Here is a 15,676-nt window from a genome sequence, read left to right on the forward strand (position 1 = left end):
CAAGCCAACTTGCCGGACTATTTTGCTCTCGTCCAAAACCGGACCAGAACTCGCGTCACAGAAGAAGTCAGTGATGGTCGCAAACACGAGGTGAGGATCAAATACAGATTCAAAAAAAAAAATACAAACTATCTCTTCAGTGATAATAGGAAGCCATTAAAAGTCTAAACTGACAATATTTGTTATTTGAATTTGCTGATGTACGGATTGATTTCTTAAATATTATTTTCAAACGGTTGTGGTTTCAAATTTGGGTTTATTTTGTAAACAAAGAGCGTCATCAAATACTTAAAATCTTTATTTGAATCCATTCATCGCAAACGGCATTTGCATTATGAGTGTAAAAATAATCAACAGCAAAACATGGAGGCCGTAGATGTAAATATTAAATAATAAAAAATATATAAAACACTTGCGCTGTGCAATGTATAATTCCACCCAATCACGTCTGTCACGTGATTGAACTTATTTCCATTTTTATTGGAATCATTTCTATATGGGATCGATAAGAAACATGATGAGACAAACCGAAAGAAATATGGCAGTGACATTCTGAAAAAGTCATTATTGATCATCATCATCATCATCATCGTCACAAAAACAAACCGCTGGACATTTTACAGTTTCCCCACTAAATCAAATAAAAAAAAATAACAATAAATAAATAAGCACCATGCCAAAATGATTGCTGTCAAAATCAAAGTTCCAATAAATAAATACATACATCAATAAATAAGTAATAATGTGGCGATGTTGAATGTTGGGATTGGCTCCAGAAACGTGGATGGAGGTCAAAGTTCATCTGGGAAATTTGTCAACATGACGGAATATGCTTACATTTTGGTTATTGGTTCGTGTGTGTGTGAAAATTTGGGGCTTGCTATTGACTGCACATTTGTTTGTGTCCGAACCTCTTCAGCATTGACGCCAATTATTGGAAAACAGTCATTTTGTTGTTGTTGTTTTGTTTAGGTGAAGCTGATGGAGACGGAGTGCTCGAGCGCCTTCCGGCGTAACGAAGCGATGCTGGTGCCCCTCCACATGTCCGTGTCCGGCGGAGACGCGCACATCTGCGGCGAGTTGCCGGCAAACGGGGGCTGGTACAGGTGGTGGGACTGCAAGCCGCCGGCCGACAGCCCCACGGAGGTGGGCGGAGCCAGCGGCGGCTGGAGGCCGCACTGCGAGTGCGACATGGGCGGCTGGCGGGCCCCCAGGGCGGGAGGCAGCTGCAGCGGGGACATGTTGGCGGGGCCCCAGCGCCCGTCGTTGGCGTGGAAGGAGCACAGGCCGTCGCCCATGGCCGCCGCCGCCGAAAACTGCTGCAGGCCGTGGCAAGTGGGCAGCAGCGTGCCCGGCGCCCGGAACACGTTGCTGCTCTTCTTGCGCTTCTTCCACTTGGCGCGGCGGTTCTGGAACCACACCTGCACGAGGGCCGACACGTGAGAGCACATCGGGAGTGCGTTTCACTGCTGGAAAAACTTGGGCCGTGCGTATGAGCGGGTCCGTTGTGTCAATGAGAGCATTTCTGTAGTGAATCTAACCTGCCCACCCCAAAAAAGCACTAGTGTGTATGAGAGCATTTTAGCCAGTGAGAGTGATTCAGTAGCATGCATGAGCCAAAATGTAGCACTTGTGTAAGAGCTTTTCATTACTGAGAGAATTGAAGTGTGTAAATGAGAACATTTTCATCGTGTATGAGAGAGTTTCAGTTTGGAATCTAACTTCCCCTGAAAAACTACTAGTGTGCATGAGAGCATTTTAGTCATTCACGATTTACGAAAGCTGAGTTGGGGAAAAAAAAATAAAAATCAGTCATTTGTATGAGAGCATTGCAAGATTGTACATGAGCAGAAAAACACGTGTGCTGCCTGTCACTGAAATAGATAATGTACAATAATAAAGTATATAAAACACACATGTTGATTTTTTTTAAATATGACTTTGTTGATATATAATTGGACATAAAACTGAGAGGCCCTTCAAGTAATCGAATTCTGTCCAGGAATTTATGAAAAGCAGCAAACTTGGGACACTTAAATGCGCCTCAAACGATTGACAAGCGTCTCCTTAGCATGAACATGAGCACCAATCGTTTGATTTATTGTATTTGTTTAATGATATTAATCTGTGTTGTTTCAATGTTTAGGCACAATTTCGTCAAAAAATACAATAAAATACGAGTCGGGCTTAATTTTACGTTGGCAGTTTGTTAGCAAGTGTTAGCTAGTTAGCTTGCTGCGATAGAAAAACTACTTTTGACACGAAATAAAAAGCTTCACCGTTGCAAAGTTGTTGCACTAAGAATAAAACTGATGTAAACATGTCAGAATTCATCTTCAGTCTACAGCATTTATATCCATAAATGATCAGACTAATTTTGTTTTAATTTGCATTTCAAAGACGCACTTTCGTGGCCCTTTTGTGTTGTTAATGTTCTCACTTCACTCAGCGATTAAACGCTTTTTTTTTTAAGCATAAACAGTATGTTATTTAATTATGATTTTTTTTTTGTTAGAGCATAAATACAGTATGTTATTTAATTCAGATTTTTGTTCAATGACTGTTTTTGAATTTACGTCACACGACGCAAGTGCAGCTGCCTTCACTCGTTTTCACAAATTTCGTCCAGATTGAACTTTGCATTTTTGTTTTAATCTTTTGCTTTGTTCGCCGTTTGAACACGTGACCATATTTCATCGAATTACAACGATCACCATTTTCTTCAGATTGAAAAGCAAGCGAGTGCAACGAACAGTTGGACGAATGTCCCAAAATACACTCAAGCGACCTTCAATTTTTAAACCAAAAGCGTTTGAAGAAAACAAATAAATAAATCATACATGATCAGGCCGATCATAAACGGCTTAATCATCACAAACTCATCGAGGAGAAATGATTTTCATTTCCAAATAAAGAGAAATTTTCTCAAAAAAATAAAGCAGGAGAAAAATGTGCCTGATGACTTTTGAAATGAAAAGTAGAAGAATCCATATTGTGAATGCGCGTTCATGCGGAGGACGTGACAAATGTTGATGATGATGATGATCCATATTTCCCGACTCGATCGGCACATGATGAATGATGCAGGCAACATTTGCGTGCCAAGCACAGCAAGAAAAGACAACAAAAAAACAACATGACAAATAACCTGTTTTCGTCTGATTAGCAGCACTAAACGTCCTCATTTATGCAAATGATGATGATGATGATGATGATGCAAGTTATTATTTGAGAATGCGAGGACGACCTTTTGGCTTGCCGATTGTATTTGATTTTCATTTGATATTTTCAGCATTTCCGCTGAGATGGCGTCAAGTATATTTTTACACTCACAAATATTATTTATTGGCAAACAACGGCGGCGATAAAAAAATACATTCGATAACGATTTGGTTTGCTTGATTGCTTTTCAACATATAAACAGAAACATTACAAATGTATAAATCAAGTCGGAATAAAATAAAAAGTTCAAGAAAGAAAGGGGAAAAATGTCAACTATAAATGTCATAATATTCAAGGAGGATTAAGATATCAAATGAAAGTATCAATAAATCATTTGTGGGTCACGTGTTAAAATGTTGACGAAAACTTGCAGTAACTCATCTTTTTTTTCCTTTATATCAAATATTACAACCTTGACCCAACATTTTGAAATGCACATTTGACAATAATTGGATTTTAAATGATTGTCTTTTTTTGTTTTGTCTTGTTTTTACGAACAGATTCGAACAAATAATTTTTTATTGGTCTCAACGCGTCTACATAGAAAAGTCACATGCTTTTTTTTTTTTTTTTTGGCAACTATTTCGGTTCTTTTTTGTTGACTTGTTTCCGTCGTTATTCCGATTCGAGTTCTGTTGTTCCAGCGGGATCTTTTTTTTGTGTTCGTTTGCCTTCCTTCGACTGTTTCCTGCATTTCCCGCACGAACTCGTCATTGTTGCAGCGCGCAAGCGAATGAAAAGCGAATGAAAAGCGAATGAAAAGCGTGTCGGCGTGTCTCACCTGCACTCTGGACTCGGTGAGTCCGATCCTGAGCGCGAGTTCCTCCCGCATGAAGATGTCCGGGTAGTGCGTCTTGGCGAAGCTCCTCTCCAGCTCGTTGAGCTGCGGCGGCGTGAAGCGGGTCCGGTGCCGCTTCTGTTTCTGGGCCTGCTGCTGGTTGGGATCCCGATTCGACTGCTTCTCCTGCTCCTTGATGGCGCCTCCTTCTCCTCCTTCTCCTGGCGGCCCGCAGTCATCGTCGGCGGCTGCGGCCGAGGGGAGCATGGTGACGCCCTCGACGCCCTCCACGCCGTCCGGGTTCGTTCCCGGTTCCGTTCCCGGGTCCGCTCTACTTCCGGCCTGCAGCCTGCACTTGAAAGCCTCGCGGTGGCCCAGGAGCTCGGCCGCATCTTTCATCCCTGCGTGCGTGCGCGCGTGCGTGCGCGCGCCACAAAACATTTCACAACCTTGAATTGAAAATTCCATTTCAACGCCCCATTTCCATTTTTCGGTTCAATTTGAAAATGCAAACAATTTACATCAACGGAAGTGAATCGAGAAATTGTCGCTCAAGTTTGCTCGTTTATAGCCGAAACATTGAAATATACATTTTTGAATAATAATAATATATATATAAACATAATAAATCAATAAGTGGTACAGAAACATCAAAACCAAGTTTGAAGGTCATTTATGTTCGTTTATAGCCAATAAACATTGAAACAAATAATAGATATAGATGAACATAATAATAAATCAATATTACAGAAACCTCAAGACCAGCCAAAATAACCCGAACAAATGCGTGACAAATTTTGATGTGATTTTATGAGCTCAGAAATTTAAATGTTGGGCAGTTTTTGATCGCGCAAAACGCAATTTCGTTTTGGATTGAAATTAAAGTACATTTAAAAAAAAATAAAATGAGGCAGTCAAATTGGATTTATTTTACTGCCATATTTGTATTTGTTTATATATAAAAATGTGTGTAAGTAAACAAACCAAAAAACGAATATTTTCTCACCTTAATATTCAAGTTATATGATTTCATACATATTAAAGCTTGTACTAAGAACACGTGAAAAAATATCCTCTTATTATTAAGCGGGGAAAATCATGAAATATGAAACGAAAACAAATGAAAGTGAAGCAAATATTTTATAAATAAGTTAGTGTTGGAAATGTATGAAGAAAAAAAACAAAGCAACTCCAAGCTGTCGTTGAAATACATTCCATCAAATTAGGCCGTAATATAATACTAATAATAATAATAATAATAATAATAATAATAATAATAGCTTTTCCAATGACTGAATCAGGCGTTGGCAAGTGTCGACATTGTGATTGTGATCGTGTGGAACTTACAGCAGAGTTGAAGCGCCGAGTTGGGCGACGACAAGTCAGCCAGGCGAGCGTCCAAGAGGTCGACGTGAGAAAGCATCGCTCCCCTCCCCGGACAGGCAAAAAAGGGGAAAAAAAAAAGGCGAGAAAAGAAAACAAAAGCAAAGCAAAACCCTCGCGTGCCTATTTGGGAAATGTCCGAAAATGAAAGCAAATTGCTTTTGCGCTTGAGAACGACGCGCAGCTCGCATTCAAATGCACTTTGGGAGGAGGGGGAGGAGCTTAAGCCAACGAAGCCCGCCAGCGGAGGCAAAAGCGCGGCCGACTGCGACGACCAATCAGAGGGGGGAAGGAAACCCGGACAACAGCCTCGCTCGGTCGTCCCCCCCCCAACAACAACAACAACAGAACAGCAAGCGCCTTCCCTCATCCCACACAACAAAAATGAAGTCTTCAATTGGCAACAAGCTAAACTCCAGTTAGCATTAGCACGCATCCTTGAATCACATTTACATTTTGTGATTAAACTGACCCACAAATTAGGTTTCAAATACACTTTGTGTCACATATTAGAATGTAATATAACACGTTAGCAAACATTAGCTCCTGTATGCTAACGTCAATTTGCTAGCTTTGCGACAAAGTTTGTACCACTGGAGATTAGCTCACTGTTAGCATTAGCAGCTTGAATCACACTTTTTTGCTGATAAAAATTAAGTAGCTGATATTTGGCATACATTTCAATAAAAAAAACAAAAACAACTTTTGAACACTCATCAAATTGTGTTGGAGAGAAACATCAAATTAAGTAGCGACCATTTGGCATATATTTCAATTTAAAAAAAAAACATTTTAGCATTCATCATTAAATTGTGTAAATGTTTAGCTGGTGCACAATTAATTTCCCAAAGAAAAAACACAAAACACTGGACATTAGTCATCAAACGGAGCCCGACGGGATCTTTATTGAATCGGAATTGAAGGCAACTAGCAAAAGTTAGCTCCAGTATGCTAGCTCAGATGTTTGACATCAAATGATTTTGACACTTTAAAACAAACATACTTTTCGGGTTTTGTTTTTACTGCAAAACAATTCTCTTAAGTTTGTGGCGAGGGAGCCACAAACAACCAAAATGTGGAATAGCATTTTTTTTCTACCACTACAGTTGATTTATTGGCGCTCTTTCTGATGTTTGGAATTCATTTTGCATTTATGGGGGAGGGCAAGCTAGCTCGCTTAAAGAGATACTTTGTATTTTTGGACATGAATCTGTATTTGATCCTCACCTCGTGTTTGCGACCATCACTGACTTCTTCTGTGACGCGAGTTCTGTCCGGTGTTGGACGAGAGCAAAATAGTCCGGCAAGCTGGCTTGGGTCACGGAAATCAAGCGGTTTTCTTCTAAAACAATTTGTGTTCAAAAGAGTGATACATTTGCATCACCAAATTCCTCCGCCGGGCACTACTTTTCTGTCGGCTCGTTTCCCTGCGCGTCGCTGACGACAGCTGATCCGCTGATGGCGTCTGACTTTTTTTTCCAGGATGGAGTTTAGTGATGCAAATGTGCTGCACGCAACAATATCTGCTGACACACATTTTCTTCCTGGATAACTTGGGGCCCTTCTCTGCCTCTTCTTCTCACTTCATAATTATGCTGAAATTCTCCTGGTAGAGCTCAGTGCTGCCTGGCATGCTGTGGCACGATGTGGTACTACACTGAAGGCGTGTGCACTCGAAAAACGCATACAAAAAAAAACGCTTAAAAATCGGCGATGGGTTGAAATCGGCGTGGAATTCACAAAGAACAAATGTAGAGAAGACAAACGTGTGCGTGCGTTCCTGTCAGGCTGAAGTGTATTTGTGGGACAACGACATCATCACAACAACAAAAAACTGAAGTTGCGTCAATTGGAAGAGTTTAAAAAAAGCGGCAGTTTGATGTGGAGCGGTTTCTATGCAAAAAAAAAAAAAAAAAAAAAAAGGAATGAAGATTTGGGACTCGCTCACGGTGCAAAACAAAAGCGGTCAAGGTCCCGCCTCCAACTTGATGGAATCCAACACGCTTTTGGCTTCCTGGTACTCGCTCGACTCCGACAATTCCTCCTCCGTCTCCTGCAAAAGGACGCAAACAAAAACACACGAGTTGAAACATTTCAACACATTTCCAGCAACTGTTAAGTGCAATTTGATGAACAGAAAAACAAATGTGGATTTTTAAAAATCAGGATAGATTCCAAAAAAAAATTGAAAAGGTAATGTAGAAGTGGGCTTTTCAAAAAAAAAAAAAAAAAAAGGAAAATAAAGTGAATAAGTAGACGTTTTTGAAAAGAAAATGGGACAGAAAAGAGTGTCAAATAGGGAGACTGTCAAAAAAAAAAGGGAAAATAAGTATCTAAGTGGGCTTTTCAGGAAAAAAAAGAAAAGAAAAAAAGGAAAGGTTCTCAAATAAAAAAAATACAGACATAAAAATAAGTAAACAAATCAATCAATGAAAAGTTGTGCCGCCACGTTGTCCAAACTGACCATCAGCTGCAGCAGGTCAGCGTGAGCGACCGTCATGCGACGTCGACTGTCCGGGATCATCATCATCGTCTCCTGCAAGCTCTCCATCTGAAACGCGACGACGACGACGACAAGGGAAGCCAATTTAGGCCGGCAAACAACGTTGTCGTAGTACCACGTTTAGCCACAACATGCCGGGCAGCACTGAGGTCTGAAGGAAGAGATGTGACGTAAGCAATAAGAAGAAGAGGCAGAGAAGGTCCCCAACTGTTGGACTTTGTGTAGATTTCCGCTGTTTCAAAACGACTTAGCTAATTATGCTACTATGCTATTGCTAGGCTAACCATTTGCCTGTGAGAATTGTCGTATCCTCTCCACGCGTTAAAGGAGAGTTTGATATTTATGCTAACGTGCGTTAGCCCATTCCTTGCATTTCCTGTTGCACGTTAGCATGTAGCAAGCAGACTTTTGTTGCGAGACAACATGGCAGAAATCTCGGATTTGCACAAAATTGTCCCGCGTTCTTGGGCGGATTGTTAACGTACGTGTTGCTTGATGAGGAAAGTGTCGGCGGCGTCCGCTTTCAGCTGCTCGATCTTCTCCTCTTGTTGCTTGGCCTCCGTCCTGTACGACGCCTCCTCTTTGGCCAGCCTGCGCACACACAAAAAATTGAAAACGCAAGACGTCTCCGTGTTTATTATGTGGCTTTGCAACACTGCCCCGCCCCCTAGTGGCCGAAGCTAGCACATCATCTTTGCTGGAACTTTTTTTTTCTTTCTCATGTCGTATCTTTCGGCTCTCGAATGTTTACAGCGCTTACGCTAGAGGTGGACGGATCGATCCAAATATCAATATTATCGAGACCAAGTCAGTTTTAATAACGGATCGATACTGGCACGAAAATATCGATCTATTTATGATTTTATTTATTATTTAAATGTATTTTCCTATGACCACTTTGTTTAAGAACGTTTCTTTATCCTCTGCAAAGAACGGCTAATATTACTAGCTACATGCGCATCCATACGCATAACTCGTACCACAATTGGGATCATGACAAAATCCCAAAACCGACTTTCTCCACCATTGACTTTAAAGCTACGCTGGGTGAAGTTTTAGAGCGCAAGAACCACTTTTGAAACTGCGGCCATTAAATACGACTATGCCAAATTTAAAAGGTAAGCAGAGCTGTAGCGTTGGCACAGATTCGCGCTGGCTAACCGTGTAAACTCGATGCGGCTTCGGATTATAACAGAATCAACTTTGGATGTTTTCTACACGGAGGCACATCGATCCGGAAAAACGTGGAGAAGTTCGAAATCAGAAATAATTGAAGTCAATTAGGGAAAGGTAGTTTTTAACAAATTACATTTTTTATTTAGCATGACAGTAAGGCTTCAACGTTCCAGAAGTAGCGTTGCAAATCTTTACGAACATATTATGAACACAATAAACTTAAAAGTACAACAGGAAGGTCAAGTATGATAAGATAGTCACAACAATAGTTTGCTTGTCATTAGCCACACGGGAGCTAACGAGGACACAAATAGCAAATGCTGACAAAATGTCACAAGCGATGCTAACGAATACAACATATATGCCAAGCAGCGCCACATAATAATACTAATAACAACAATAATAATAATGTATATTGAAGACCGCAACGGTGCGTCGCACTCTCCGACAGGCCTGCGCTAAAACACCGGAGTGGCGTAAAGCCTTCAACCGGAAACGCAGTCGCATCTTCGGCCCGGTCCGCCCCCGGTCCCCGCCTTGTTAGCGCTGCTAAGCTAACTAGCCTGCTAGCCGTCTCGGCGTGACGTTTCCCCTTGTTTAGGCAAACTTACCGTTTCAAAACGCCAGTTTTGATCTTGATCTGTCGTATTCTTGGGTCGGCCATGGGTCCGGGTGGGGAATTTGAAGTTTATTGAGCAAAAATGAGATGCTGTGGTTGTGGTTTTCCTCGTGCCGGAGCCAAGCTAAGCTAGCAGGAAGCGGGCGGAAGGCAGTCGCGACCAAATGATGACAGTGCAATCGATCGCGGTGGAGCGGAAATAATTAACAACGAAGCATCAGTGCGCATAACTGCGAAATAGGACAATATAAAACCAAGTGCGTTATCATTATGCTACATGAAAGGCTTCCAAATACTATTTCATCAAATGTTTACTAATGGCTTGATTACTACACCGCGTGGTGCAATTAAATGATGACACCTTGACGCCACGAGTACTTCTGACCAATAAAAATACATAAAAAAAAAATCACCAAGGCAAATGTCTTAAATGTTTTTAGCCTAAGTATCAGTGGACAATTTATTACATGAGGTAAAATGCTTGGCCTTTATTTTCCCTGTTATGTTTTGGGTCAAAATGACCCGCTTTCAAATGAAAGTACAATTATGAACTTTTTGCTATCAAACTTGGAAGCTCGAGAAAATAACTTTTCATTTGTACAAATTTGCAATGGAAACAATCACTAAGGAGCTTACAAAGTTTCTCTGGATGCTTTTGGAACATTGAGGACATACCGGGTCAAAGTGACCCAAAACTTTTTATTTGCTATCAGCAGAATCTCGGAAATGCTTAATTTTGACATTTGAGTGTAATCAAATCAGTTAATAATAAGATCTCATCAATGCTTATTGGTGCTGAAAACGGCAATTTCAAGCCGAGTTGAATGTGATGTCAATAAAGTTGGCGCGATGGAAGCTCAGGTGGGAGCAGCAAATTCCCCCCGTTGATTATTGGACTTTTCCAAACTAAAAAGTGACACGATCAAGCATTTGTAGTGTGCGCTCGGCATGCTGGGCTTGCTTAATTGATATTGAGGAGGTGGGGGGGGCGTCTGCGGGGCCCCTACTGGCTAATTTGCGCTTTAATTAGCGTCTGTGATGAGAGACGCTGATTAGTGCAGTTTGAAAATGTAAAAGCGAATTGCAAGGAACGTCTGTCAGAGTCCAGCGCTAATTTGGCGCTAATTGGCGGCCTGACAGCCAACCGGGCGACTTTGGGATATTGGAACGCCTCCTCCTCATTTTTATGTACATGCGCGCTCGCCCTCAGCCTGAAAAATGAGTTGATAACAGAATTACGATTCACACTTTTCTGTCAACACTCTTTGCTGCGTCTGTTGTGTGCGCCTTGACCAACAGGGGGCAGTATAAAAAAATATACAGACAGATCGAAATGGAGAAGAAGCGCACATACGACGCAAACATTTTGGTAATGACTAAAGTCAAACAGTACAGTAACAAAACTTCAACCAAAATTGTGCAGAATATTGCAATCAATTTTTTTGAGAATGTCGTTTGACTACTACAATCAGATGTGGAAAAACATATTTGTGTGTGCGTGTGTGCATTTGCTGGTGCAAATGGTTTGAATTTTCAAACCAAACAATCATTTGGAGGCAGCGTGGAGGGAATGAGGGGGGAGGAGCTGTGGGCTGAGAGGGGGCGGGAAGAGATGTGCAGGAGGGGCGGAGCCGCGTTGGGCGTCACGTTGCGTTGCGTCGCGTCTCCTTGGACCAGCGCCTGAATAGCAAATGTGAAATTAGCGAGTGAGAAATGTGCGTCCGAAGGCGCTCGCTCAATTAGCGGCTCACAGGGAAGGAAGGAAGGACGGATGGTCGTGGAGAGAAAATCGACGAGTGACGTTTGCCTTCCATCATCCTGCACAGTCTCGATCCATCCCAACTTCCTTCACTACTTTGTTGCTGCTTTCTTTCCATCCTGCCTTCATTCTTCCTCTAATCTGTCTTTTCTTTCACCCTTCCAACATTTTCACTCTCTCTCCATCTGAAACTTTGAATTTGAAACTTTTATTTGTAACTGTAATGAAAACTGTTTTGCTGCCTCTTGGCCAGGACTCCCTTGAAAAAGAGGTTCTTAATCTCAACGGGACTATCCTGGTTAAATAAAGGTTAAATAAAAAAAAAAAATCTTTCCCTCAGTCTATCCTTCCTTCTGCACCTCCCTCGCAACCTCATTTTTTTCCTTCTGTGCATCGTCCTTCTTTCCTTCCCCACATTATTCCTTTGTTCTTCTTTCCTTCTTTCTCATTCTAATTTTCCTTCCTTCCACATCACTTTTCTACCTCACAACCATCACTTTTCCTTCCTTCCTTCCTTTCACAACCATCACTTTTTTTTCCTTTTTTCCTTCCTTTATACTTTTGTATTTCCTTCCTCCCCACCACTTTTCCTACTTTCCTTCCTAATTTTCTCTCTCTTTCCTTCCTCACATCACTTTTCCTTCCTTCCTTCTCCCTCCAAGCATGTGCGCGTGTGTATATAAAGCCGCGTATTGACGAAGCGTCCACCCATGATGATGTCGTGCGAGCTCGCCGTCACGCGGCGTATCGAGCGCCAGTGTTGGTGATTTGGTGTAAATGAAAGTTGTGAGGGGGTCATCGCGGTTTTGCACGCCACCTTTTCATCATCTTGGTCCCGCTGCTCCCATCCTGGCCACTGCCGGGGCTGCTGGGTAATTACCTCTCAGCCGGCGTGCGCCGCTTCATTACGTCTCCGCGGAAGCTTTGGAATTGGGGGGGGGGGCGACATGATGTAAACAGACAACAGGCTCAAAATTCTTCAAACACGTCCGAACTGATGACGACGAGAAGAATGGCCGCTTCCAAGCAAAATGGCCGCCTTCCTGTTCAATTTGGGTGACGACGACCAATTTCTGCAGGGTGAATTGTCCAAAGCAAAATGGCCGACTTGCTGTGTCTTTTCAGGCGTGCGCTCTTGTGGCAGGATAAACGTTTGTTTTGACAAGGCTGGGGGGTCCGGGGGGGCCAACGTGTCCCTGACAAGACGAATGTTGTCATCATCCACCGGAGATGCTTAACGCGCCCGCTTGCCACACGGACGCCCGCTCGGGGGCGCAAGCGCACATACGCAAGCGCACAGACACGCGCACACACGCGCTTTGTCAGCATGACAGCACATCGCAAGCGCAAAACGAAAAGTAAAACAAGAAATAATAAATCCATGTTGCGCTCCAACACTGACGCAAGTTCGTTTCTTGTTAAAAAAAAAAAAGAAGGTGAAATTAAAAATTAGTACATCATAAAAAAAATCCTGAATAAATTTAATCAATAAAAAATTTACATAAATACAAAAATATTAGTACAATAAAAAATTTTTTATATTAGACATGGCAAATTCCTTACAATTGATTTATAAATAAACCTAGATTTTTTTGGGGGCTAATTGTATTATTTTATTTATTACACAAACAATTTTATATAGACTAAAAACAGATTTGTCAAATAAACAAATGGTTTTACAGTACATTACATATATTAATATTTTAAATTATAAACATTTATAATCATTATTTTTATAAATAAAACAAAAAAAGCAATTAAATTTTTTTAATTGCAATTGAATTACAATCAAATTAAACAAAACCACAATTTAACTCAGCAAAAAAAACAAAAAACAAACTAAGAATAGCAAATGAATTTTGTTTTCTTTTGTGGTTAAGTGGTTCCATTCAAATGAACAAATCGATACAATTTCCCAGACACAAATGAAACTTTTGACCTCGCCAGCTTTTCTTTGCAAGCTGGTCCTCAAATGACGTCATTTGTTGGTTTTTCCAAACGTCGCTTCGCTTCGCTTCCGTTTTTTCGCTTCGCTTCCGTTTTTTCGCTTCATTCGGGCAGCCGAGCGCGAGTCATCGAGACAGCGAATCAATCGGGCGTCATTCATCACATGACGCCCGTCGCTCGTCAAGCTCAACCAGGCGGCAAATAGCAAAATGAGCATTTGGATCAAACGCATCTGCGCTCATCCGCCCGCCTGCTTTAGTCACACTAACGAGCCCGGAAAATACGCGCTCGCCTTCTTTGCATTTCTTTACACTTGTTTTCTTTTTCTTTTTTCCGTCGTGCCGCACCAATTGGCAAGTCGCTTCTTACTGCAAACAATCTGTTGTATCAAAACGGATGGTCAATATTTTTCCAATAACGTGAGAAAGACAACACAAACTTCCAACAAAAATATTCAGACTCGCGGCAGACGTGCTTTTTTTTTTTTGGGGACGAAAGTTGGCGGTTGATGTTGTGGTGAAATGTGCCGTACTTTTTCTGGACTTTTAGCACGGCTGTGCGGAATGAGGTCATCACGGCGTCGGCCGTTGTGCCGTTTTATGAAAGCTGGCTGATAAACGCTCGGGTGGCGCCTTCATTCCGCACTCGACTTGTTTACACGCCGTCGTCGTCATTTGCGCGGGTTAAACAAATCGCGGCCTTCGTCCGCAAGCGCGAACGGATCACGACACACACTTACAAATTTGTCTGTGTTATTAAGGGGCGGAGTCAGGGAGGCGAGGGGCGGGGCGGATGCATTCGTCACCTTCCCTCAGCGCACACGCTCACTTTCAAATACCAGAAAAAATAAAATTAAATGCGGCTCAGCTGCTTTTGTTTTTGTTCCTGCAAAAAAAAAAAAAACTTGAAATCTTTTAATCATCAAACATTTTGATCAATGTTTGATTTCAACAACAATTGCTCATAAAAGTCAACATTCTCATTTCTTGTCCTTCTCGTCTATTTTGGAGACTTTTTTTTTTTTGACAAATTTTGTTTTTATAAAATGTGCCTTTTGGCTTTTCAAAATGTTGATGTATGCTTGCATTATGTATTCATCTGTCAGTGACACGTGTGTGCGTGCGCGTGTGTCGGGCTGTCTGGTGTCAAAAATAATCTCGGCAACGTTCCAGAAGACACCAGGTGAGTCGATGAATAATGCATTCCACTTCCTCGTCATGACAGATTCTTGCCCGCCCCCCCGCCGCCAACCGCACGTCCGCTAATCAAAAACGACATCCCGACGTCCAGGCGGGCACACGCACATCAAAAAGTGTATTTCCTCCTCCAGGGAAAATTCCCAGTAGAAAATGACGTACGTGCGTGCGAGCGAATTATCAATAATTGATCCGCTTCCCAAAGTTTAGCTTGACAGTTAGCGCCGGCATTTTTATTTTGGCCTCGAGTGCTCAGTAAATGTGGCAAGCCCCGCCCACTCTGGAGGGGTTTGGTGATGACAACAAGCCGTCATTTCAGGAGGTTCGTATTGTTGTGTTTCACGGTTACGATTAGCGTCAAATCGATGCTAATTTGCGTTAGCCCGCCTATGATGCATCACATGCGATGTTAGCATGAAGCTAAGTGGACTTTTGTGAAGACGCGCTCGTTTGTTGGACGTCACTTTGAATCAGTGGAAATGTTGAAAATGTCGCCGAGACTTTGTGAATTTGATTTGATTTTGGTGTCAATCGATTTGTCGCCAGCGTTTCATCACGTGTGGCTAATTGTTCTGCATTCGCAATTAACAGGATTATTAATAGGACGCATCTCGACAATATCGTGGCCAGAACATCAACGCCAAATAAGAAGCTTCAGTTTTGTTAGAGCAGGTTACAAATGCATAATTGCATATGTCCATTTTTTTCTTTTGCTTTTAATAAAGATTCTCGTCAAAAGACGCATTTTTTTTCTTTGGTTTTTGTCTTTGGATTTTTTGGCGTATTTATAAAATTGTAACGGAAAAAGAAAGTAAAACAGTTGAATGTTCTGAATGGAAAAAATGAAAATAAAAATGTGATTGATTTGTATTTATTTATTTGTATTAATGATTGAAATTTGATTGTATCAAATATGGAAATCAACCTCACATTTTTTTTGCCGTTTGCACCTTCTATGTCAAGATTTCCAACTTGCATACCATCAACACTCGTTTACATCAGCCTGTCTATGATGTTTTTGTTTTGTTTTTCTGCCGCGTGATGTTAGCATGACGCTAGCGCGCGCACGTTAGCTAGCAACTCCATATTGATT

The 15,676-nt window shown here is 41.6% G+C and overlaps 2 protein-coding genes across 2 annotated transcripts; both read right to left on the minus strand.

The window, feature by feature from the left end:
* Window positions 1-175: 175 nt before the first annotated feature.
* LOC144002848 (homeobox protein orthopedia B-like) lies at window positions 176-6,182 on the minus strand. Its single transcript, XM_077498464.1, has 3 exons — window positions 5,348-6,182; window positions 4,004-4,401; window positions 176-1,421 (listed from the first exon to the last, which is right to left on the minus strand). Exons 1-3 carry the CDS (start codon window positions 5,817-5,819, stop codon window positions 969-971), a joined length of 1,323 nt encoding a protein of 440 aa, XP_077354590.1. The 5' UTR covers window positions 5,820-6,182; the 3' UTR covers window positions 176-968.
* A 970-nt stretch (window positions 6,183-7,152) lies between these two features.
* tbca (tubulin cofactor a) lies at window positions 7,153-10,051 on the minus strand. The gene is made up of 4 exons (XM_077498479.1): window positions 9,674-10,051; window positions 8,372-8,477; window positions 7,848-7,934; window positions 7,153-7,436 (listed from the first exon to the last, which is right to left on the minus strand). The coding sequence occupies exons 1-4, from the start codon at window positions 9,724-9,726 to the stop codon at window positions 7,350-7,352; spliced, it is 333 nt and encodes a 110-aa protein (XP_077354605.1). The 5' UTR covers window positions 9,727-10,051; the 3' UTR covers window positions 7,153-7,349.
* Window positions 10,052-15,676: the final 5,625 nt, after the last annotated feature.

The sequence above is a fragment of the Festucalex cinctus genome, chromosome 15, assembly GCF_051991245.1.
Source record: "Festucalex cinctus isolate MCC-2025b chromosome 15, RoL_Fcin_1.0, whole genome shotgun sequence".
Taxonomy (NCBI): Eukaryota; Metazoa; Chordata; class Actinopteri; order Syngnathiformes; family Syngnathidae; genus Festucalex; species Festucalex cinctus.